This window comes from Pteropus vampyrus, unplaced genomic scaffold (genome assembly GCF_000151845.1).
Source record: "Pteropus vampyrus isolate Shadow unplaced genomic scaffold, Pvam_2.0 Scaffold18, whole genome shotgun sequence".
NCBI classification, from domain to species: domain Eukaryota; kingdom Metazoa; phylum Chordata; class Mammalia; order Chiroptera; family Pteropodidae; genus Pteropus; species Pteropus vampyrus.
Genome location: NW_011888799.1, coordinates 5,004,666 through 5,029,765, shown reverse-complemented (window position 1 = coordinate 5,029,765; position 25,100 = coordinate 5,004,666). Strand labels below are relative to the sequence as shown.

The window sequence follows — 25,100 nt, the reverse complement described above, 5'->3', positions numbered from 1 at the left end:
TGGCAGCTGGAGGTGCTCAGGTGGGCCAGCTGACTATGAGTGCCCTGGGGATGTGGCTGGGGTCCTCACAGCCTCTGCTGCACTCAGTAAACCCAAGTCTGGTGGTCTGGCCAGTTCCTTGGAGTGTGGCTCTTAGCAGCCCTCTTCCTATAGCAGCCTTCTCTCCATGCCTGTGAAGTTGCCGCCCCCTTATCCCCAGCTGCCTTGGCAGGCCCTTCCCACTGGGGCCATTCACCAGTACCACATTCATTGTGTTCAGCAGATCCTTAAGGAGAACCTACTACGTGTCAGGTGCCATGGAGAAAAAGAGGAAGCTGTCAGGATCCCTCCAGGCATTCACGGTAGCGCAAATGAGGTCCTTCCTACGGGCCAGACTCTAGCAGCCCTTTTCAGGCCCCAGCTGAGGCAAGTGGACTTCTCTGTGCTGCATCCTCTCCTAGAAGTGGGACAGATGTGCTGGGTAGAACATAGCCTGGAGCCACCCTCAAGTTCCCTCCCAGCCCTGGTATCCTGAGACTGTGATTGTAGCGGTTCTTCTGACTTCCTTTTCCTTTCTCTCACTGCCTCTGCCTCTTCCCCTCCTGGGACCACAAGCCAGCCCCATGGCTGCCTCACGGCTGCCTTTTAGTTAGTTGGGAACTGAGCCTTCTAATGCCCCGCTCCCCAGCCCCCGTGTCTCTGTAGGGAACCAGATGCAATTCACAGGGCGGGGCGGGGGGGGGTCATTTTATTCAGGGGCACCCTTCTTTGTCCGTGATGAAGGCTCTGCCTGGTACCTGCTTCTTGGAGAGAGGCCTCCTCCCTCTTGACTGCTGCTGTCAGCCACAGACTCACACTGCTACAGTCTCATGCCTTCTGTGGCCTAGGGAATGGGAAGAGTTAAGAGCGGAAAGTGGAGTGTAGGTAAGGCCTTCTGGCGTGGGAGATGCCGAAGGGCAGGTGACAGGGTTGGGACAGACAGGTGCTGAGCCTGGCCAGTACATTCACACTGAAAACTCCTTATTGGGCTGCGCAAGCAGGCATGCCAAATCCTGGTCCCGTTGACTCATCTCTCTAGCTACCACCCACAGCCTTCCCCCCTGATGTTTTCACTTTCAAACCAGGTTTGGTCAGGGTGTTCATGCCAGGGTGGTGGGGGCAGGAGTGTGTCTGCCTGTGCTGGCCAATCTCATTACCTTTGACATCATTCCCCTAGTTACTAACGCCATCTCTTCCCCAGCCCATGGGCAGGGCTGGTGCTGGCAGAGCCAGCAGCCGTCCTGTACCTGCCTCACTTGGATGGAAAGGTGGCTCTGCTTGTTCCGGGCAGGCGTGTTGCTGTGAGGGCTGGGAGAAGGATGGAGACGATTTGCGTAAGGACGGAGAGGTGAAGTCGATGATGAGGCTTTCTGTTGGTGTCTCAGGTTGGGGCTTCAGCATCTTTGATCCAGGGAAGAGCATAAGGCAGTTGCCTCCTATGGGGGAAGCTGGGGAAGAGTGGGACTCGGAGAGTCAAATGGTGGAAGATCATGAAAAGGAGAGAGCGGAGTTACTGGGGCGCCTCCCCCACCCAACACAACAGAACCCAGAGCGCTTGGTTCTTCTCTCTGCTCAGCCAAGGGCACAGTGCTGCTTGTGGACTCTAAGGACAGGGGAAAAAAGGGGTGTATGAGCTGCTGTGTGCATTTTGAAAGGAATACTGTGCTGTTTCTCTCATACCTCGGGGGCGGGGCGATAGGGCCAGGTGGAGCAGCTCATTCGCTCCTTTAGCTGGTGGGACCATGGCTGTCAAAGGTCGTTTCTCTTGTGCGGGGAGAAGTTAGTCTTCAGAGCAAGTCTCCTCTGGCTTCCCTGATGGAGATCGGAGATGGGTGCCAGTGGAGTGTACCTGGGCAGGGCAGGAGCAAACCCTAGTTCTGGGGCTGGGGCAGCTGCCATGACTGGAGAAGCCCTGGTGTGGGTGAGGACTGGGATAGGACTCAGGAGAGGGAGCCCCTGGGTGACGCACCCCTAGTGACTATTCCCAGAAGCCTAAGCTCATGGGCGAGAGGAGGTCCCGCCATAGGTGCCTGTAGTGAGGGGAGAACTGTCTGTGGTTATCCAGAGGCCTCTGTCTGTGCCGGCTGCCCTGTCCTGCCCCCACCAGGCGTGAGTCAGACCGAAAGCAGAAGCTGCCAGACATTGCGCAGGGTGAAGCGAGGCAGAACCAACTGTGCTATTTTGGAACCTGGTTAATTCTTCTCCCCTTCCCACCCCCACTCCATCCACCTACTCATCTCCCTTCTCTCAGGGCTCCCACCCACTCCTGGTTGCCAGCACTTTGCCTTCCTCATGGGGTCATAGTTAAGATAGGACTTGATTTCCCCTGGAACAAATGTGGAGCGGGGTGCTCAAGGCCCCTCCCCTTGGACCTTCCCTTCATGGCCAAGAGAACTGGCTTCTGGGGAACCAACCTTCTGGGGTGTTGAGAGTCTGGTGCCCCCTTCCGGTGGGAGCTCACAGGCAGGGCAGCCTTGAGGAGATGATGATCACCAGCTTGAGCACTGCCCCTCTGGCGCTCCCCCTCCCCCTGGGCATCATTTTCAGGCCAGCTGTCAGCCGCCTCTCCTAGGAGTGTGAACTGACAAGAGCTTCAGGTTGAGGAGCCTCTCCCCGCAGTGACTCTCAAAGGGTTGGGAGGGATTTCTGAACTCAGAGGAGAGATATTTTGGGGTCAAGACCTTTCCAAAGCCCAGGACATCACATACTATGTAGCAGCCTCAACTGACTCCCCCAGTCCATGGTTCTTTCTTGGGCATCCTAGGCCTGCCTGAAGTTCCGATCCACACTTTAGGGTTTTTTTGGAACCCTCGCGAGTCTGGGGACCCCTATCGGTCCAGCCTGTAGTGGTGAAAGAAGTCAGTAGGGTGTGTTTCTGAACTGAAAATGAGGATGTAAAGTTAGGAGCTGTCACCCATCTGTGAGTAGGGGCATAGGGGTCCTTGCCCCTCCTGCAGCTATGTGGTTGGGGAGAGGGAGGGCTTTGCTCTTGTTGTGTGTGAGTGTGTATGGGAGACGGGCACAGCCTCCACTGTGTGTTGCTGCCTCCCAGGGGGACCCTGAGGTTCCACCTTGCTTTTTGGGGTGGTGGGTTTCATGCATGGGGGGCGGACAGCAGGCATGTGCAGGCGACCAATTAAAATGTGGGTCCTTATCAACTTCAGGTGAGCAGGACTTGGGATTCTGATTGCTCATATGGATTTGGGGCTTAGTCAGGTGAGAGGGATGGGCGAAGTAATGTGAAGGAAAGAGTGGTCTCCTAGGCCAGCTGCAGTGGGCTTCAGCAACCTCCCTGCCTCCTGGGGAACATGTGGTACACGTACATAGGCACACACTGTCCCTCCAGGTCATCCGCTCTCTGCTGGAGCTATTCTTTGGGCAGGTAGATCCTGGGACAGTGTGTATGGGATGGCAAGTATGCATATGTGTGCAATGGTGTGTGTGTGTGTGTGTGTGTGTGTGTGTGTGTGTCCGCGTGCGCGCGCGCACGCGCATGTGTGGGTCTTACATGGCCTGTCTGGGTTGCTTTTCCCCTGGTAACCATATCAGCTTCTAGACTGTTTCCCCACAGACCTAGACTGTTCTTCCTTCTGCACCCAGTGAGTGCCCAGGGCAGAACCAGCCTGGAGCCCTACGTTCCCACCTCTACCTTGGCTTCTAGGCCTGAGAGTTAGGACTGTTTGCTCAGGTTCAGTTTGCTGAGGCTCAGAAGGGCCCTGCCTGTCCCTTAAAGTATCTCTCCCTACCAGGAGTCTATACCTTCCCACTGTCTCCTCCACATGTCACCAGTTTTCACGTTTTGAACCAGATGACCAAAGCCCCAGAAGGCTGCAAGTAAAGTGACTTTTAGCAGCCCACAGATCTCCTAGGATGCCATGGTAAAGTGCAGATTCTGACTCAGTAGGTCTCAGTTGGAGCCTGAAAGTCTGCATTTCTAACTAGCTTCCAGGGGATGCGATGACAGGGGATCATGCTTTGAGTGGCAAAGACTTAAAAGGTCCTCTCCCATCTAAACTCCATCCAGACCTATGCTGCTCATCGAGCCAGGGAACTAACACTCATAGACCATCTCCTAGGTGCCAGGCGCGTCATCCGCTTTGGCTCCTTTGATCCCCTCACTTACTCTGAGGGAGGTGTCATCCTGTTTTACACATGGAGAAACTGAGGCTCTGAGAGGTTAGGTACCTGTCCTGAGTCACACAGCTGGTAGGGGGCAAAGTCAGACTTGAACTCTGGTCCGTCTCCAGAGCACATGAACATTTCACTAAACCCAACTGTCTGCCTCAGACCAGACTCAGAAAGACCAGATGCAGCTGCGGGGGACGGGTGAGGGGATGGACGCAGCTGGCAGGGAAGTGCAGGGGGCAGTCCTGCGGGGTATGGAGAGTTGGGGCCAGGAGAGCAGTGCCTTGAGGGGAAGGAGGGCTGGATTGGGGAATAATGCTGGAGGAGGCCAGAGCTGAGTGGGGCTGGCATTGTGCCCTACCTGCCTAGCCCAGAGCCCCTTCCCTAATGGGCTTAAGACTCCCTACCTGCCTCCTCAGGGCCTCCCCAGATGGACCCCACACACAATGCTCAGCACACTGCTGTGCTCTGTGCACTCATGAGCCTGTTCAGGCAGAGGTTGGGTGTGCAGAGTCCCTGACCAGGCGCCCCAGTTCCACTGCCTACAAGCTAGATGACCTTGGGCAAGTTGTCTGCCTCTCTGTTGCTCAGTTGCTCCCTCTGTGAAATGGGGCATAAATTACTACTTCCCTCATGTGTGAGTGGTGTTGCTTTGAGGATTAAATCAGTAATATATATCAACTCAGGACAGTACCCGTGGCATAGTAAGCAGTCGGTATGAGAAATAAAGAATGCCTGTTGGTTTGTACCTGGGAGATAATAGGCCACCTTCTGTGAACTTAACACAGTTGTCCCTGGTCGTAGGTATTTTCCCTCTTTCGTGTTCCCCTCTCCTCTTCCAATGTCTTCTTTTATTTAGCAAAACCTGGATATTTCATAAAGAAGTTGTTTTCATAGTACTCAGAGGCAGATTAAACTTTTATAAAGGGAGCCAAATAGTAGGAGTGCATTTGCAGTGTACAAGCCACAGGGAGACTGGAGAGGCTGGTGTGGATGGGGCAGCAGGCGCTGAAGGAGAGGAAGTCGCCAAGAGCAGGGGTAGGAGCAGGCACTGTGGGTCCGGAGCTCCATGGAGCCTGGGGCAGAGAGGGCTGGAGTGGTGTAGCTTAGGCACTGGGGCGGGGTTTGGAGTGAGCCTCAGCCTGAGAGCCAGGAGAGAAGCCAGAGACCATTCTGTGGTGGGGGCGTGCTCCTCTGTGTCCCTCGTGCCTGCATCCTTTCACACCTGGAGTCAGTGACCCTTCCCTGGCCAAGAAGCCCACAGACGGAAAAACAAAGGCTGGGTCCCTAAAGTTGCCACAATAATCCATGTCCATGGGTCTCCCCTGTGGGTCCTGGTTTCCTCCTCTGTGCTGAACCTGGTGGTGGTCACGCACCTGAGAGAAGCCTGGGCTTGCATCCCCATTTAACTGTGTTCTTGCCATGTGACCTTGGACAGGTCACCTACCCTTTCTGAGCCCTTGTTTTTTCATCTGCCAGAGATGCTATTTGTCCTGTGAAGTGTTCGTGGAGGACGAATGAGGTCTGATTTAAGTTACGCGCTGAGCGCAATGCCTGGTCCGTAGGAGGGACACAGGGAGTGTTTGCTGCACGAGAGAATGGGTGATGGTTGAGCGGTTGGGTCATTGGATAAGCAGCCCTGAGTCTCGTTCTGGGAAGTCTAAGGGGTGGGATGGGGTAGAGGTTCCAAAGAAGAAAGCTGACTTCTCTGGAAGTTTTCTTGGAGCTGGGGAGACTGTAGGTGGCCAGGAAACAATCAGCGAACAAAGCAGTGTGGACACAGGCAGGACACTCAAGTGGACCAAGCATCCAGGAGTGGGGTGCAGGGGAGCAATAGAACGAGCAGTTTTAGTCCCCTTGCTCCGTTCAACCCAGGAGAAAGGCAGCTGCCCACTGAGGGGCAGGGTGAGAGGGATCTGGCGCACGCGTGTGTGTGTGTTTGTGTGAAAGAGAGAGATTGAGATTAAGATTGAGATTACATGTGTGGCTGAGCAGTATCCGTGCATATCACAAGGATGGACACCCCCCAGGACCTTTCTGGTTTTCTGGGTTTTCCTTTTCATGCTTCTATCAGCTGCATATCTTCCCATCACCCTGTCCTTCAAAGCGCAGTAGCAGTTCTCCTGGGGCAGGCCTCAGGCCAGACTCCAGCTAGTCCCAATGGGACGGGACAGATGTCTCTCTGGTCTGGGATGACTTCAAAGCTGCCCCCTTTGCTGCACAATTGTCTTGCCTTGCCCTGGGACCAACAGGCCAGCCAGCCAGGAGATGCCAGCTCCTACCCCTTTTCCTGTTGGATTGAGCTGGGATGTGTGGTTGCTGAGCCTGAGCTGTGGGCACTGGAGGCCACTAAGCAGGAGATCCCAGCTCCCCTCTCCTTCCTTTCCCTCTTTCTCGCCTCCTGCCTGTGTTCACCTGAGATTCAGAAACCAGCCCCTGACTGCTCTCCCCCTTCCCCAGCCCTGCAGCCTCCTGCGAGGTCCTGCAACTGGGTCCTGGAAAGGCGGGTGCTCCGCATGGTGGAATGGAATGCGTCCTGGGTTCAAGTGTTGCTCTGCTGCCACATTGCACAAACCACCCTTTGGAGCCTTAGCTTCCTCCTGTAATTCACTGTTCGTTCCCCAACCTTTATTCATCACAAACAGAGGTCAATAAGCCTGTGCCAGGAGTGTTCCCACTTGACAGAATGATTATGTTGCATAAAAGATACAGAGGACCACGTCCTTACACGATAGCCTTTATGTCTGTCCAAGGTCAGGTGATACTCAGCCATGGGGATGGAGGTCAGACTGGAGGGTCCCTTCGGGGTGGACCCTTTTGCAGGGAGGTCCTGGAGGGAACTTTCCAGGGTAATGGAAACTTTCTCTATCTTGATCTAGGTGGTGACTGCATGTGGGTATGCACCTGTAAAAATTCATCAGGCTGTATATTTTAAATCTGTGCATTTTTCCAGGATAAATTATACGTCAATAAAAAGGAAAAAAGGCCAAAATATTGAAATAAAAATGTTAAAAGTACATACCACTGACCTCATTCCTGTTTCTGGTACCAAATGCCTTCTAATCAAACTTACCAGGGGGCGAGTGTGACTTCCACTTGCTCTTTTTCAATATTGGAAGGAGCCAGAAGGCCCCACTGTTGACTTTCATGACCTCTGGGGAACCACTGGGCCAGATAACATAATAACAACCTGTGTTAGTAAGTATCTCCAGTGTGTGGGCACTGCACTTTGTGCTCATGATCTCTTTAGAACCCAAAGGTGGGCATCATTATCCACCTCTCATAGCAGTGCAGTGAATTATGTTACCTATAAGTTTTGGAAAAGAAAAACTTAAAACCCAAGGCTTTTGGAGAGGAAATGAAGAAGGTGCTGGCCGAGGCTGTCCTGTCCTATTTTATAAGGAGCGACAGAGCTGGGGTCAACACTGGGATGCCCTGCCCCATCCTGAGGCCTTGATATGGGGTATGTGTGCATGTGTATGTGTGTGTATGTGTGTGTAGAGGTGGAGGAGAGGGAGAGAGAGAGAGAGGGAGAGAGAACAGATGGGACCCTTGTCTCAAAAGAAACTCAAGAGGAACAGGAAGAGGCGACCCGTCCAGGGATGCCCCCCAGTGGGCATGGACAAAGTGACGGTAAATAGCAACTGTATGGGGATATCTGCCCATGCTTTCACCCTTGCAGGGGCATCCCAACTTAGGTTACAACAGCTCTGTGGGAGAGGGGACCGCAGCTGGTAAGCTCCACTTGACTGATGGAAAGACCGAGGCTAGGCTCAGACATTGAGTCACGCCTAAGACTTCTGATGGCAAGTTCCCACAGCATCTCATGGGCAGGACTGCTGGCTCCTGGGAATCTTATGACATCTTCCCACCGCTAGTACTCTTTGACTTCTGCCCAACTGATGCCCTAAAGGCCCTGCAGAGACCTGTGACTGCCATGGTAATTTGGAATGGCTTCGTCCTAAGGCATGGGATTGTGTGGATAGTCTTGTTCCTTTTCCTGGTTCATCAGGCCTTCCTTTGCTGCCTCCTCAGCCAGAGGGGGATCGGAGAAGACAAAACAAATCCCAATCCTGGAATCTTCCCCTCTCTTCTCTTCCCAAGGCTGAAAGCTTGCCCGGTTGGTCACAGAGTCCCTCCCCTGCCTCCGGGAGCCTCCGCACCTGCTTAGAAGGCCTTCTTTCAGTGGTCAGTTTGATTTCGCCTCCGCTACACTGCAAGCTACACTGCACGGCTCCCACACAACTGGTACTTTGTAACAGACTGGATCAGAAGACAGCTTCTTCCGACCACAGAGGCACAGAACGTAATAAATGGCTTAAACAGGCGTCCTGGCCTCTGGGCTTGCACACTTTGTTGTTTCAGCCGCCAGACATATGTTTTTCTGGGAATACAGGAAATTATCTCTGCCCTTTGAGGAAGGGCAGAGTTTTTTCTGCTTGTGTTTGGGGTTTCCAGACCATTCTATCATCATAGGCACCCTGGGCTGGACGAGAGAGATCAGAGATCAGTTGCAACCCTTCGATTGTAGGGGGGTTTCTTCAGTGGAAATCCCTAAAATAAAAAGTGCAGGACCAAGGCCAAAGTCAGTCTGAGGGTTAGGGTGGTGGAGCCATACTGTCAGGGTCCATCCAGCCTCACCACTCATTAGCTCTGTGACCTTTGGTAACTGACACTCTCTCTGTGCCTATTTCCTCATCTGTAAAGTGCAGGCGGTACTGGCAATCACACATGAAGTAATCGTGATAATTAAATAAGGTGCTTTGAATAATACCTGGAGCATAGTAAGTACTCCAGAAACATTAGCTATTCATATAAAATATTTTTCCTCAGTTAGATATACATGTTCATTATAGAAAAAGAACAACATTCCAAAAGGTAAAAAACAAAACAAGACATTCATGCATCATCCAAAGATGTCAGTAAGATTTTTGTATATTTCCTTCAGAGAGGTTTTACTACATATGTTTGTACATGGTGATGATCAGATTTTGTATACAATCTTGCTTCGTACATTTTGTCATTTGAGGTATCCCCACGTTACTTATTGTAAATGTAACATTCTATCGAAAGAGGCACATCATAATTTATCTAACCACCCTATTGCTGGACGTTGAGATTATTTTTTATTTTTCTCTATATAACGTGATGGGCATTTTTATGCAGAAAAGCATTTTCTGCATTAGGATCACTTCCTCGGTCTACTGGATATTTTTTAAGGCTTTGCTACATATTGCCAAATTGCTTTTCCAAAGAGGATGTACCCAGCTTCACTAGGGCAGTTGTGTTGAAGCCGCCTGGTACTAAAGGCACTTTAAAGTCGTAGCCACACTTGGGTGGGAGGGTAATTTGTTCAACTCTTCTTTTAAATTATTTGCTCTCATTCTTATGTAAATTTTGTAATGAAAGTATAACACAGAAACAGAAAATGTACTAACTGCGAGTAAGCAACTGGATGCATTTTTGACACTCCCAGGTCCCCAAAACCCGCATCGAATTAGAGAACATTCCTAGCTGCCCCCAAGCCCGTCCCGTGCCACCTCCCAGTCACTCCCCTCAAAGAGAACCAGGATCCTGACTTCTAACACAGAAGGTGCCTTTAGCCTGTTTTTGAACTCTATGTACATTAATCACACTGTATGCATTTTTGTGTCTGGCTTCTTTGGATCAACATCACGTCTGTAAGAACCATCCGAGCTGTGAGTGGCAGTAGCTGGTTTACTCTCCTTGTGAAGGGCATTCCGGTGTTAGACGTACTACGCTTCCTGATCTGTTTTCCTGCTGATGGACTCTTGGGTGTTTTGCAGTTCGGGCTACTATCCGTAGTGCTGCTGTGACCATTCTAGTGCATGTGCTCTCCGGGGCACATGGATGCTTTTCTGTTGGGCATACACTTCGGAATGGAATTGCAGGCCCGTGGTGTATATGTATTTTTTGCTTCCTGCTCCAATTTTTAAAGGATCACCTGGAAGGCAGAAAAATTCCCATGGCAGTTCAGGCCCCTCAAGCAATTGAAGGGATCTGTCTTAGGTAAGGGCAATTTGAGGGGCACTGCATGAAGATTGCGCCCCCTCCCTGCCAGAGGCTGTAGTAGAAACTGAGTTGGACCATGCATCCATGCCCTAGAGCTCCAGCTGGCATGTGGCTTCCAACCCTGGCCCCATGGCTCTGGTGGCCAGTCATTGTCCTCACCCAGGGTCCTCAGCTGGCCTAACTACCATTGCGCTGAGCAGGACAAGGCTTGGGCCAGACTCCAGGTAGACATGGGGGTACCCCAACTTTGGACATGATTAGAAGCAGGTTGGGCCCCTCACAAACCCCTAAAACCTGCCCTGATTCCTTTTTCCTTGTTTTAAAAGAATCACACAAATAGCACATAATCATATCCTAAGAGTTAAGTGATTCAAAAATAGAGAAACTATAAAAAGCCCTCTTTACCACTCCCAACTCCACCACCCCCTCCCGCTCCCCTTGCCCTCCCCTCCCCAGAAGTAACCACTCTGAACAGTTTGGGCTGTTGGGGGAGCCCAGAATAGTGGATAAAGAGTGGGGGCTGTGAAGCAGGTTGCCCGATTCAAATCTTCATTCTTTTGCTTATCAGCTGTGAAACCTTGGGCAAATTACTTCACCTCTCTGTGTGTCTCTGTTTCTTTCTGAAAATTGGGGGCAATAATAATAGTCATCTCGTACAGCTGTTGTGAAGAATAGATGAGTTAATTTTTGAAAAGCACATAGACCAGCCCTGATCCATGGCAAGCATTCAAGAAGTATTCTGATCCTTCTAATCTTTTCTACACATTTACCCATTTCCTGCCTATATGGCCTAAGGCTGTACATTTTATTCTGCAGTTTGCTTTTTCCACTCAATGCTATATCTTTGAGATCTTTTTTTTGCTATATAAGAGACTTTCCTGTTCTGGAGCTTTCTTTTTCTTTGTCCGTCTCTTAGGGAATCCAGCGATTTCTCCTTATTTTCCCTTTCCCTCTGTCCACGTCTTCCCTCGGGAAAGCTTCTGACCAGCCTGTTCATACTGAAGTGTAAATGACTGATGAGGGAGGCCCGCACACAAGCTGGTATGAAACCAGCTCTGGCCCTGACCAGAGGAGCACATAGTTTTGGAAGGGAGCCTAGTATCCACCTATTATTGAGGGCCTAAGGGCCTGCTCTGGAGAATTCTTGCCCCTCTCCAGTCCCATGGAAAACATAGCAGGGGCTGACATTTCAGCTGAGAATTCTGCACACTTACTGTGTCTCCTTGAATCCTCACAACAACTCCGAGAGGAGGTGATGCTACTGGATCCATTTTACCAAGGAGAAAACCAAGGCACAGAAAGGTTAAGTGGCTTTCCTAAAGTCACCCAACCAGTGTGGGCAGAGCGGGGACTTCAGCCTCATTGATAGACCGTGAAACTTATTTTGGTCACAACTAAGCTAGAACCCAGACTCAGAGCAGAGCTAGAGTCTGGTGGGAGGTTCTGGGTAAACAGCAGGAGGAAGCAGCCTGTGGGTTCTGAGAGAGCAGATGTGGGTTGGTTGTCACTGGCTGAAACTTCAGCCCCTGCTACATTTTCCATGGGACTGGGCAGAGGCAGGAATTCTCTGGGGCATCAGACCCCCTGGTCCCCTCAGGAGAAGGGCATTCCCTGGGGGTGGGGGCATGGGAGGAGTCTCTTCAAGGAAACACCCCAGACCCAGGATCTGCACGTAGTGGACACCCAGGCTCCTGGTGTTACTGAGGACAAGCATGTCGGCTCCCCTCCAGGCCTGGTGGGTCTGGAGGTCAGATGGGGCCAGGGGCATTCTGGTTCTCCTGTGTCCCTCCTCTCAGTTCTTTTTGCCCAGACCAGGCATTGGGGGAAGGCTTTGAGTGGCCTCTCAGGCTCTGAGAGTGAGCAGATGTGCTTGGGGGTTCGGGGGGTGGGGTATGGGTGCCCAGGGTCTCTCCTGGACCACCTTGTCTGCCCTCGGATCCCCTCAGGTCCTTCCCTCAATCCCACATCCGTCCCATGTAGGCCGGGGGCTCCAGGGGAGGAGGGTGGGACTTAGTGGGAAAAGCAGCTCTGTGACAGCTTTGATAGTGGGGGTGGGGGCTGGGAAAGCCTCACTCTGCCACCACTCGAGCCACCCTCTGTCAGAAGACGGCGGACAGGCTAAGGCTACCCACAGTCTTCGGTGCACAGACCCCTTGCCGTTCGCAATCTCTGGTATCCTCTCCCAGGAGGCTCGCACAGACCCCGCGGGTGGTGGGGCAGGAAGTCCTGAGTCCGTCTTACAAATAAGCAAATCGAGGTTGTCGCAGCCAGTGCAGGGCTGAGCAGGGCCCAGCCCAGGTTCTTGTGGCAGAATCAGCTCTAGCCCAGCCCTTTGTCAGAGAAACAAGGGGCTCGTTCTCCCCTAGTTCTCCCTGTACTGGCTGGCACTGCCAGGCCCGGTCCCCTCTCCCCCCGCCAGGGGCCAACTGAAGTGAGATTGTTCCTGAGGTGAAGGGGTCCCCAGCGCCGCTGTGTGAGTGTGTGGATGCGTCTGTGAGGAGAGATGGCTGGGCTGGGGTCAGAGCATATGGGGTCCGGTGTGGAAGGTGGGCAGTGGGGGTCAAAGACAGGCTGCCCCTCTGTAGGGGAACAGGAAAGGGGTGGAGGCTGCAGCTGTGTCCCTGCTACAGGACAGAGAAGGGGGCAGAAGGGAGGTGTCTGTCCTTTCGTTGAAGACTGTGCTATAGGGAGCTGGGCAGAGACCCCTGGGGCTGAGGCAGCCCCATTACTCATCCTTGGTCTAGCAGGGCAGCAAAGGGAGGAAGGAGGTGAGGGAGAGTCACAGAGTGCTCAGACCTCAAGGCAGACGTTGCTGTCCCACTGCGGTGGTAGATGGAGCCCTGGGTTGGGGGTCAGCTGGCTTGGGCTCCGTTCCTGGCCCTGGATCAATCAGACATGCAACCTGGGACAAGCTCCTTCTCAGCTCTGCGTGGAGACGTGGTGGTCTCTGGACCCTCTCCCTCCCCCGCCCCCGCATGGCCTGGTGAGCCAGATGCCCCAGGATTTTGTCCCAGCTTCTGTCCCCGTAGCTGCAAGATACTTAACCTCCCTGTGCCTCTGTTTCTTCTTATCTGTAAAAGGAGAATGACCCAAACTACCTCATGTTTCAGGTTAAAGTGCTCGGAACAGGGCCCAGCACACAGTAAATGCTTAAATAGATGCAGATTATGATTACTTCCATGATCTGGTGATTTTCATTGACTCTTTGTCAGTACCTTCCACTATTGATTGGCATTCGGCAGAACATGTCAGCTTGTGCTGCTTTCCTTGGCTACTTGCAGAGGTCTGAGTCTAATTCTCAGGACCCTTGGGTGCGGCTCTGGCCTCTGGTCTACACTGCAGCTGACTCTGTCAGTCCGTGCTTATCCATTACTCACCCACTCAGCCTACCAAATGTCATGTGCTGCACAAGACACATTATTTCTATTTAATGCTCTCAGAATCTTCTGAAGTAGAAACTGTTTACAGATGAGAAAACTAGTCCTCACGGAAGTTAAGTGATTCCCCCAAGGGCACACAGCAAAGAAGTGGCAGAGCTGGGATTCAAGTCCAGGCCTGCCCTGTTGATAGCATCTGCTCCACCAGAGAGTCATGCTGCCTCTTGGAATATCCTTGAGATGGGACCCTCCAGCCCCTGCCAGGACCTGTATGGAGTCTGAGCACCCCTAGGGACCTTACATTTTTTAGAGTCTCAGCCCAATCCAGCTAGGAGAGACCTTAGCAATCACCTGGTCCAGCCTTATCATTTGATATGTGGGAAGATGGAGGCTTGGAGAGGGGAAGGGATGTACCCAGGGTCACTTAGTAAGCGAGGGACAGTGTGGGCCCAGCTGCAGGACATAGTCTGTCCTGTCCTCTTCCAGACTAGATCTGCGGGCTTTAGTCCCCCTGTCCCACTGAGACCCATCGAAGATCAGGGCTGATGTACTGGGTGGTAGGAAGCCCGCCCTGGGCCCTGGCAGCACCAGGTGCCCTGAAGCGGGCCTCCCTGCACAGACTTGTAGTAGCCTGAGGACTTGTCTCTCTCTTCCTGGACTGTAGACCCCACAAGCTCAGGGACACAGTAGGCTTAATGTTGTATGGCTAGCGCCTGGTTCATAAGCGGTAAACGTTCCTTGCATATGTTCACAGAACATCTACCCGTCTCAGGCCCCGAGCTAGAGGCCAAAGGGATGGCAGGAACAAGACAGACAAAATGCCTGCCCTCAGGGGAATTTGCATTCCCGGGGAGGAGGGGATAGATAATGAAAGAGCTAAGCAAAAATGCATAATATTTAAGATGTCGATCGGTGATATGGAAAAACATGAAAGAGGGAAGGGGTATTGGGAATGTTGGGGACCAGGTAGGGATTTTGCAATTTTAAATAGCGTGGTCACGGAAGGTTTCTGTAAAGTGACGTTTGAGTTTTGGAGGAGATAAAGGGCATCCCAGGCAGACGGAAAAGGGCAAGTGCAAAGGCCCTGAGGTGAGAGCGTGCCTGGAGGGTATGAGGGATTGGTGGTAGCCAGAGAGGGTGGACTGGGGGAGAGTACGCAGGGGATGGAGTCAGAGGGGTCCACAGGGTGGGTACAGATCCTAGAGGCCCTCTTCTGGTAAGTACTTCGGCTTTTACTATGAGTGAAGTGGGAGCCATGGAGAGTTCTGAGCAGAGGGAGGGGCAAGATCCCTCTAATTACTGAGTTGTGAGTAGAATGTTGTAGGGCAAGAAAAGGGGGAGGTCTTAACATTAGGAGACTCATTCAGGAAGCCAGAAAGGGTCTGGTGGAGGCCGAGTCCACTCTGGTGGCAGCAAGGTGGTAGCAGACAAGGATGTATCTGAGGTCGGGTCTGGCAAGATCACCATGTGGTGTGACAGAGAGAGGAGTGAGGTTGACACCAAGCTGCAGTGAGTGAAGAAGAGGGAGTCTCTGCTTCTGCTCTAGGAACCAGGGAACTCGGATTCAAGTCTCAGCTCTGTCACCCACTTGTTCGGTGACCTTGGGCAGGTCCCTTCCCTTCTCTGGGCCTCAGTGTCTTCTCCTATACCATGGGTATGATCTGGCATGTCCTGGCCCCCTCCCCAAGCCCCAGTGCTTTGAAGAGGAACGTGCCTCACAGACCTGCCCCTGTCCACAGGGCGCCACACCAGCAGCCGCCATGGCATCGCGCATCGGGCTGCGCATGCAGCTCATGCGGGAGCAGGCGCAGCAGGAGGAGCAGCGGGAGCGCATGCAGCAGCAGGCCGTCATGCATTATATGCAGCAGCAACAGCAGCAGCAGCAGCAACAGCTGGGGGGGCCGCCCACCCCGGCCATCAACACCCCCATCCACTTCCAGTCTCCGCCACCTGTGCCCGGGGAGGTGCTGAAGGTAAGGCCTGCTCAGGCCTGTTCCCTCCCACCAGAGGCCTCGGAAGTCCTAGAGCCCTTGCTTTCTCCCCCTCCCAGGTGCAGTCCTACCTGGAGAACCCTACTTCCTACCACCTGCAGCAGTCCCGGGACCAGAAGGTGCGGGAGTACCTGTCCGAGACCTATGGGAACAAGTTTGCTGCCCACATCAGCCCTGCCCAGGGCTCCCCGAAGCCTCTGCCAGCAGCCTCCCCAGGGGTGCGGGCTGGCCATGTGGTGTCCTCCTCAGCCGGCAACAGTGCGCCCAACAGCCCCATGGCCATGCTGCACATCGGCTCCAACCCTGAGAGGGAGGTGAGTGAGGAGCTGGTCAATGGCTGCCACCAGCAGAGCTGGTGCCACGTGTTATGCTTCTGGGACTCCTGGTCTAATGGTGGACGCAAGGTGCTGCCCTCAGGGAGCCCCAGTCTGACGGGGAGACACAGCCCTGCCCTCAGGGGGCCCCAGTCTGAGGGGGTGATATCAGCCCTACTTCTGAAAGCTCTGCTAGAGAGAGAAACAAACAGAGACTCATACAGGAAAGCCCAGCATACCTGCAAAGCCATGTCCAGACAGAAGGTATATAAAGCAATCTCCCTGGGCAACTTGGCTCTTTGGAAAGAGGCTCGGCCTGGGGCTTGAGGCCTGTGGGACCTGGAAAGCTCATCCTCTCTTTGGGCCTGTTTCCTTCTCCCCTAGAAGAGCAGATTGAGTGAGGTGGGTTCCTAGGCGCCTTCAGGTCAGTGGCTGTTCCAGTGCCCCTTCTCCACCCTTCCCCTGGCAGACTCTCCCTAGATGGACTTTTCTCTCTTTCAGTTTGATGTCATCGACAACATTATGTGTCTGGACGATGTCTTGGGCTTCATCAATACTGAATCTCAGATGCCCAATACGGTACTGCTGGCCACGGTGGGGTGGGTGTGTCAGAGGGGAGGGGCAGAGGTCCTACCTGGCTCTGAGTCTGGAGAGAGGTAGAGACTACGTCCTCAGCTGTAGAGGCAAGAGTTGCTTCCATCACATCATGTAATGAGGGCCCAGAGCCCAGCAGAATTATGAATCCAGAGAGATGCGCCTCAGCCTGCATGCATGATGGGGTTTCAGCAAAGATTGGTGGCTGGACAGTCACGGAAGGCTTCCTGGGTGGGTTGGTGGCAGGAGGCACTGGTGCTGGGCCTAAGCAGAGGGGAGGTGGGAAGACCATTTCTGGAAGGGAACAGTGTGGCCACAGGAAGGCCTAGAGCTGGTGAGTTCCTTTGGAATCTGGGGCTCCCTTCCTCTACTGAGCCTAGGGCCCAGCAGACATAGGCCTGTGTCCCTTACTCTGTGGGGCAAGTGACATGAGGCTGGCTTTGTCTTTTTCCTCCAGCAGCCTCTTGGCAGAGTGACTCCTCTCTGGGCCTTCTGGGCAGAGGGGAGGTGGCTGGTGGGAAGGAGCCAGGACTGGAATCAAGAGGCCTGGCTTCTGGCTTTGGCTATGACCTTGGGAAGTTTCTTAACTGTTCTGAGCCCCAGTTTTCTCAACTGCAAAATAAGGATGATAACTTCTACCCACAGGATTGTGGATTGTGGGAAGATTAGATAAGGCAAGAGATGGGGGCTAGCTCCACACAAGGGTAACAGGTATTTTACATTGAGCAGGTGGAATTGCAGGTGTTTCCACCCCTTTTTTGGAGGTTCTGAACCTCAGCTCCTTGGGCCTGAGCCTGTTAACCAAGATCCTGGCCCCAGCCCATGCCACCAAGGGAAAGTCCTCAGAAAGTCCTCTTAAAGTGAGGAGTCAAGGAGTCAATCCTCAATCCCCACGGCCCTGGTGGACATTGCCCAGTAGCTCAGCAGGAGCTGGCCAGGGCCATTGAGGTCTGAACCTACTGCCAGCAGGGGCATCAAGGGCCAGGAAGGAAGAGAGGGAAGGAGGCAGGGCACAAATGTGTGGTCCCTTTAGTAGTTTCTGTGTACCCCACAGGGCGCCTGTGTTCCATGCAGGGTTCTGGGCCTGTGATTTGCTCTGTGGCAGGAGTTGGGAAGATCTTTCCAGAGCTTACATCCGTTCCTGTCAGGCCCCTGCTTACACCACCACTGGCTGCCCATCACAAAAAAAAATCCCAAGGTCTTTGCAAGTTGAACATGGCTCTCCAGAATCCAGCCTCACCTCCTGCCCAGCCTTCATCACACTCCGTGCTGCTTCTACAGCTTGAGCTGCTGTGACCACCACACTCTGTCCAGCCTTCATTCTTTGCTCAGCCCCCCACCCCCACCCCCGGAGTTTTCTTGCTTGGGACTCAAGTTCCACGCCCTCCAGGAAACCTTCCAGAACAGCCAGAATAGATTAGGTGACCCTCCCCTGGATTTGCTAATGCCAGAGGGTGTATATCCTCTCCAGCACTAGCAACCTGATTGATCACTCTTCTGTGGTTCCAGTGACTCTAGGCTGGAACTCTAAGGGGCTGCATCTTATTCAGTTCTGGACTGTGCAGACTTTCGGGTGGAATTGCTGGCTGAAGAGGCCCAGGGTGAATTCTCACATCCCTGGTGCTGGCTGCAGACCCCTTAAAGCTGAATCTGTGGCCCAGGAAACACCAGTATAACCTCCCCCAGGTGTCCCTGGGAATGGCTATTCCTGGGACGACGGGCCCTGGGGAGGGCACCTCATGGAGATGGGGCTGCTCACCAGGTCCTTCTTCTTACCTCACTCCACAGCTGCCCCTGTCCAGCAGCCACCTGAACGTGTACAGTGGTGACCCCCAGGTCACAGCCTCCTTGGTGGGTGTCACCAGCAGCTCCTGCCCAGCCGACTTGACCCAGAAGCGTGAGCTTACAGGTACCACATCCCTGCCTCTCTGTGCCCTGGCCCCCTCCTTTCCCTCCTCCACTCCCTCCCAGCTCCTCTCTTTCTCTTCTGGCCTACAGATGCTGAGAGCCGGGCCCTGGCCAAGGAACGGCAGAAGAAGGACAATCACAACCTAAGTGAGTCCTCCCCACCCCACCCCTGCCCCCTGCTTCCTTCTCTACCCTCTCACCTGGACTGGCTGAAAGCCACCCTGACCTGCACGGGTTCTAGGAAGTCTTCTCTACCCAAGTCTTTGGTGTGACAGGGCCAGTTTAGACTGCCCTCTCCTGGAAAGGGTGGGAGGGGGGCTCCAGGGAGGAGGTATTCATGAAATCCCCAGCACTTCAGAGTGAATGAGTTTATCAGATTGTTTTCTTTAGGGTGCGGAACCTGGGAATGCCAGAATAGATTAGGTGACCCTCTGGGAGGGAGTTCTGGGCAGTGTGTGTGTGTGTCGGGGGGGGGTGTCCCACCCCAGGCAGCTTTGCCTAACAGCCTGACCAGGGCTGACGTTGCCCCCCTTGCAGAGCCCTTACACCCTCACCCCATAGAAATCGCATTCCGTTGGTCACTCAATACTTCCCAGAAGGGCTAAGGCACCCCTTCTTGAGCTGGGCCCTTCTCCTCATTTGGGTTCCTCATGCCTCTAATTGTTTCCTCTGGAATTTTGTACCTTTAGTTGAAAGGAGACGGAGGTTCAACATCAACGACCGCATCAAGGAGTTGGGAATGCTGATCCCCAAGGCTAATGACCTGTGAGCAGCGTTTCTGGGGGAAGGATAGGGGCAGGAGCAACCAGCCCAGTATTGGTTGCCAGGGGGAAGGGAGGGAAGAGAATCCCTTAATTGCTGCCTTCTAAGAGCTTATCATCTGTTTGGGAAAAGAAGGTCCCTCCTTTGTCCAAATCAGGAAACTCAAGACAGATGAACAGAGGTCCCAAAAGTGAGGCTGGGGAGGGGGGCTTCCTGGAGGAGGAGTCATGCTGGGAAAGTGTGACGAGGACTTTGGACTGGTGTCCTTAGTCCACAGGTAGGAGTAGGGAGGGCCAAAGACAAGTATGGGTGTTGCTGGCAGAAATTGAAGGCCTGGGGAAGGAGGCGGTTCTGGATTGCTTGGTTCCATGGGATTAGTGAAGTGGGTGGTGGCCATGAAGTCACCTGGGAGAGCCTATTCTGCACATGGAGATTAGCCTCCTGCACAAATAGGGGTTGGCTGGGTCTGGGGTTTGTGGGCTGGGACAGGAGACATTGGCTTCTGAAACCAAAGCAGGATTTCACTTCTACCCACCAAGCACATGGCAAATACTTGGCCACTCTGAACATGCACCTCTGATTCTGCTGGCTTGCAGGGACGTGCGCTGGAACAAAGGCACCATTCTCAAGGCCTCTGTTGATTACATCCGGAGAATGCAGAAGGACCTGCAGAAGTCCCGGGAGCTTGAGAACCACTCTCGGCGCCTGGAGATGACCAACAAGCAGCTCTGGCTCCGCATCCAGGTTTGGCCCCTGCCCTTGGGCTTCTTGGGTAGTTCTGACTCCTGACCCCCTGGCCTGGCCTCTTACCCCAAGGGCAGTGCTTACACTGAAGCTGTGGGAATGATGCCATAAGAAGGGAGGTTATGTCAGTCAGGATGTTATGGTTTGATAACAAACATCCCCAGCAACTTTAAGCCCCAAATATTAGCTGGAAGTACTGTTCTGTAAGACCTTCATTCTGGGACCCAGGGTGATGGACAAGTACATCTTACAACTATGTTATTCTTAAGGTGACACACGTCACTTCCCTTACATTTTCTTGATCAGTGCAAGTACATGTGTATACCTAACCTCAAGGGAGCATAAACTTGCAAGTCTACCATGTGTGGGAGGCAGAGAGCTGGAACTATTTGGTTGATAGTACTAAGAATCACCATGGAGAGGGGGGTCAAACTAAAGAACAAAGACTTGGAAGAGTCACTTGGAGCCATGGGTTCTAGTCCTGGCTCTGTGTTGAGGGCCTCTGTCCTCTTTGGATCTGAGGCTGGTCATCTATACAAAGGGCAATTGGACTGAAGCTTTTAAACTTTCCTATTTTATCTCTCTATTTTCTATTTCTCATAATAGATACTATAATTTACATTATAATCCAGCACACACAGCCACACTCAGGGTGAAAAATCAAAGTTTCATCAAAGAACCCTCATCCTTAATAGATGCAATGCATTCTGGTAATTTCTAGTCTAGTCCAGTCGAGGCTAGTCTATTTCAATTAAAGAAAATAGAGAGCTGGTCAAGACTCACTGCAGTTGTTTTGCAACCCACTAATGAGTTGTGACTTGTAGTTTGATAAAACACTGGTCTAGACTCTAGAGCTACCCTACGCTGAGATATTTTGTGGTCTTGGGTACCACAAGGGGAGGAGCGAGGGGTGGGGGTGCAGGGAGGCAGCTGGTGTCCATGGATGTGCATCCTTAGCCCTCTATCTGCCCCACCCGCAGGAACTGGAGATGCAGGCTCGAGTGCATGGCCTCCCCACCACTTCGCCATCGGGAATGAACATGGCCGAGCTGGCCCAACAGGTGGTGAAGCAGGAGCTGCCCAGCGAAGAGGGCCCAGGGGAGGCCCTGTTGTTGAGGGCCGAGGTTCCCGACCCTGAGTCATTGCCAGCTCTGCCCCCCCAGGCCCCGCCACCCCCGCCACCCCAGCCACCCCAGCCACCATCCCCATTCCATCACCTGGACTTCAGTAACAGCCTGAGCTTTGGGGTCGGGGGCGATGAAGGGCCCCCAGGCTATCCCGAACCTCTGGGGCCAGAGCATGGCTCCATGTTCCCCAACCTGTCCAAGAAGGACCTGGACCTCATGCTCCTGGACAACTCACTGCTGCCACTGGCCTCCGACCCCCTCTTCTCCACCATGTCTCCTGAGGCCTCCAAGGCCAGCAGCCGCCGGAGCAGCTTCAGCATGGAAGAGGGCGATGTACTGTGACCCCGGCTGCCCCCACGCTGGGGAACAGGGGCAGGCTTTGGGGCTGGGAGGGCCGGGGCCACCTCCTTCTGCCCATTCAGGCTGCACTTGTGTGTGAAGTAGCCACCTGCCCTGCCTCACTCCTCCCTGTCAATCCCCTGTTTGGACTTAGCGCCCGCTTGGCAGCCTGTGGGGCCAGGAGAAGCCCCCCACCTGGCTCAGTACTCCCCAGGGCAGCCCTCTTGTTGGAGCTGGGTGGGAATAGGCCTTCAGCCTGGCTCCCGGGGGTGTGCTGGAGGTCAGAAGAGGTCCCAGGAGGGTCCTATCTTCTGAACCTGATTCCCCCACACCCACCCCTGCCAATGAAGGACACATTGGAGCAGGGGTTTCAGGAAGTTCCTTTTCTGAGGCAGCAACTGGTCCGGGGGGTGCCCAGGCTCGCCTTCCTGGGACTTGGATAGCAACAAGCCTGTCCTCCAGCCTGGCTGCCCCCCTCACACAGGCGGGGCATTCCCACCCCCCTTTGGTGCTAACAGCTCTCCACCAGGTGGTGTGAGGGCGGGGGTGGCCGGCAGACGGGGCTCTGGGTTCAAGTTAGAGTGCGGGGTCACTGCTGGAATCGCAGCTCCCCTCCAGGCTCCCTACTTTGTGCCTTTAGTAAACACTGTGCTTTGTACCTGCTTGTCCTGTCTCTTTGGAGTGGGTCTGGGGCTGATGGAGAACAGAAGAGGATTCAACCCGGTGGATTCCTTTCTGGATTCAGAGTTCGAATGCCCCCAGTGGGGCGTCAGGGCAGCGGGACACAGAGAGGATGGAACAAGCCATCAGCTGGTTCCCCGCAGCTCCCCAGCTGTGCCCAATGGAAAGCTGGCAGTGCAGCTAGCCTTACTCAAGGGCTTGAGTGCTGATGGGGGCACTGTTCCTCCTTACAGCCACGAGATGGCGCTGCAGTCTTGGTCTCTTACCTCCAGCTATGGCTTGAGCCTACTGAGCAGGATGATGGGGGTGGCGGGGTGCGGCGGGGGGGGGGGGCTGGTTTCTCATAAACCAAATCTACTGCTCTTAGCTGCTGGCCCAGGCTGCCCTGGTTGGGGCAGGGAACATATTTCTCCTGTTCCCCACCCCCACTTCTAGTGGTGACCTCTCCAGATTCTTCCCCCTCCTTAGGTAGGCCGAGACCCCACTTGAAAAAAAACAGGCAAGGCCAGCCCCTCTGCTCTCTGTCTGACTTAGTGTCTCAAGCAGGACAGGCTCCCTACTAACTGAGGGGCAGTGTCCTTCTATGGGTTTGGGGACGAAGACTCACGTGAACTGGTTTGGGAGGAGGCAGGCACCCACGGCTCTGGATGGTGCCAAGGCTTCTACTCCTTGCTCCAGCCTCGGCAAATCCTTTTCTCTCTCTGGGCTTCAGTTCGTGCACCCCACGATAGTACCCAAGGGCTTCTGCTCCAAGATGCTGGGACTGTATAACCTCACTCAGGACAGAGAAATGGGCTTGGGGCATCAAGGGGTGGAGCGGCAGATTCTTGAGCCCCAGGTGTCTGGGGGCGGGGGAGGAGAGGGTCTTTGGGGGCTTTGTCTAGTTCTCCCTTGACTTCCAGTCTCTTCAGTCAGAGACCAAAATTGATTCCCCCTCATGGGGCCTGAGAGGCCAAAGGGGCCTAATTAAAAAAAAAAAAAAATCCCAGGATGAAAATGGCTAAGAGGGCAATTTCCTCTGCAGAACAGAGATCAAATCAACGCTGGAGCAATTAATGTATGAGGAGAGACAAGGGAAGGGGGACGGGCGCATGGGCGCTGATGGTGCTGGGCTGGCAGAGGCTGCAGGATTAATCTCAAGGTCAGATGGAGCAGTGGATGACCTTGTGGAGTCTGAGCCGGGCCAGGCACTGGCACCTCCTTCCAGTTCCAGACCACGCCCCCACTGCCTGCAACCTGCCTACACCCTGGGAGCCCTGCCTCAGTCCCTCCTGGAGCAAGTCTTGGACTCTGGCTGGGAGATTCCTGATGCGGTTAGGTGTGGGCTGCATTGGCACCAGCAAGGGTGGGAGTCTGGGAACTCCCAAGGCTGGTCCTTCAGGTGATTGAGAACTCTCTCCTACCCCATTTGTTCTTCATCCTGAGGATTCACTCAGTGGGCAGAAAGCTGCCTGTCAGCTTCCTCACACAGCCCCTCAAGACCACTATATCACCCCCATCTACCTGCCTGCCGGCTTCTTGCCTTCCTGGGTTTCTTGGGAAACGGTCTGGATGGCCCATTGGGTAGAGCTGAGGGTGTGAGTGGGGTTCTGCTCACAAGAGGGCGCTGAAGGGTCAAGAGCTGGCAGTTGTCAACCTGGTTGGCGGGGAGAGGGTGGGGAGTAGCAGGGAGCCAAAGCTTCACTGTAAGTTCCAAACTGTCCGCCTGGGGACCCCGCAATCCTACCTGTTAGATGAAGGCAAGCACAGATACTACCTCCAGCATTTCAACAAACCGCCAGAAAGTGTTTGTGTATGAGCCTGATCTGCATGAACCTCAGTGTGTGGCCGGAAAGGAGTTGGGCCAACGCCTTCCTGACTGGTGGTTATGAACATCTCTGATTAAAAAAAGAGGGAATGTGTTCTTCATCCATGATCTTTGTTTTTTTTGACAACACCTTTTTTAGAGTTTGGGTCCACAAGGCAGAAATATTTTTTAAAAGGTAGAGCAGGTAACTGGGCTGTTGTGGAAGAAGAGATGGGCCTCTCCGACACTCTCATTTCACCGAGGCAGCCCTGGAGGCCTTGAGAATAAACAGAACTGTGAAAAGGGAGTGGGGCCTGGGAAAGGGGGTCCACTCTAGCTAGGGGAAGGACAAGCAGCAGTAGTTTCCTTGGGTTCTGTGTGGGGCCCCAAAGCAGGAGTCAGTGTGCTGGGAGTGAGGATCCCGCCATCCTTAGCTCTACTCCCTATGTGTCCCTGTATCTGTCTGTCTTTCCCAACAAGCTGCTGGCTTCTCACCTCCTTGTATCCAGAGGGAGTTGGGATCCAACGCTCACAGAACGAGGTAGACACATTCACTGATGTGTGCACATGGAAGATGATTTTCCACCCTGCCTTTTGTGGGGCATTTCCCCTTTGGGTCTTCAGACAGAGGCCAGGGGTGGACTGTGGGCCCTGATGAGGCCTGGCCGGGAGCGGCAGGCTCTCTGTTCCTTAGCACCTGCCTCTTCCACGTTAGGAAGTCCTGGACATCCACCCATACCTCTGAGGTCTGTTCCACTGTCTGTAGGACAGGGCTGGCTGGGCAGTTGGAATTGGACTGAAGCCTGGACGGGGAGAAGCAGGACCTCAGAATGTCCTTGGACTTTCACAAGTTTCCATCACCCACCGTTGCTTTAAATTAGAGATTCTCCCTTTACTGTTCGGAGCCATAGACTTGGATGACAGCCCGATACATATCATGGTTTTTTCCCCTCCACCTCAGAGCCTTCTTAAAATGAATCCTGAATTTAAGACTTTTGCTCCCATTCATGTTCCCCTTCCCTTCCTGTTCCCCTCCAAGTCACCTGGCATGTCAGCTGGAGCAGCTAGAAGAAGCCCCTTCAATTTACCTCCTATCCCTCACCCCCTGGGGCCCCAACCTCTTAGGGCCCAGCCCTCATCCCCCTCTCAGGCACCTCCAGCCTCATCTTTTTTCTTTGCTCTCTCTTTTCCAAGGGGGGCAGTGGAATTTATACAATATTTAAGCAGCCAGAGCCGAGTCTGGGAAGATATTATTAATGTAAAAGGGATGGGCTGCGAATGCTTTTGGACCTGGTTACAAT

At 53.6% G+C, this 25,100-nt stretch overlaps 1 protein-coding gene across 1 annotated transcript in view; it reads left to right on the top strand.

Moving 5' to 3' along the window:
- Positions 1-21,990, top strand: part of TFEB (transcription factor EB) — a 51,050-nt gene extending 29,060 nt beyond the window's left edge. The window contains exons 2-9 of the mRNA XM_011354598.2: positions 15,293-15,526; positions 15,604-15,858; positions 16,360-16,437; positions 18,241-18,361; positions 18,451-18,507; positions 19,050-19,125; positions 19,719-19,866; positions 20,847-21,990. Of these exons, the coding sequence (XP_011352900.1) occupies positions 15,314-15,526; positions 15,604-15,858; positions 16,360-16,437; positions 18,241-18,361; positions 18,451-18,507; positions 19,050-19,125; positions 19,719-19,866; positions 20,847-21,335 (1,437 nt within the window). The 5' untranslated portion in view covers positions 15,293-15,313 and the 3' untranslated portion in view covers positions 21,336-21,990. The remainder of the gene's footprint in view (positions 1-15,292; positions 15,527-15,603; positions 15,859-16,359; positions 16,438-18,240; positions 18,362-18,450; positions 18,508-19,049; positions 19,126-19,718; positions 19,867-20,846) is intronic.
- The last annotated feature ends 3,110 nt before the right edge of the window (positions 21,991-25,100 follow it).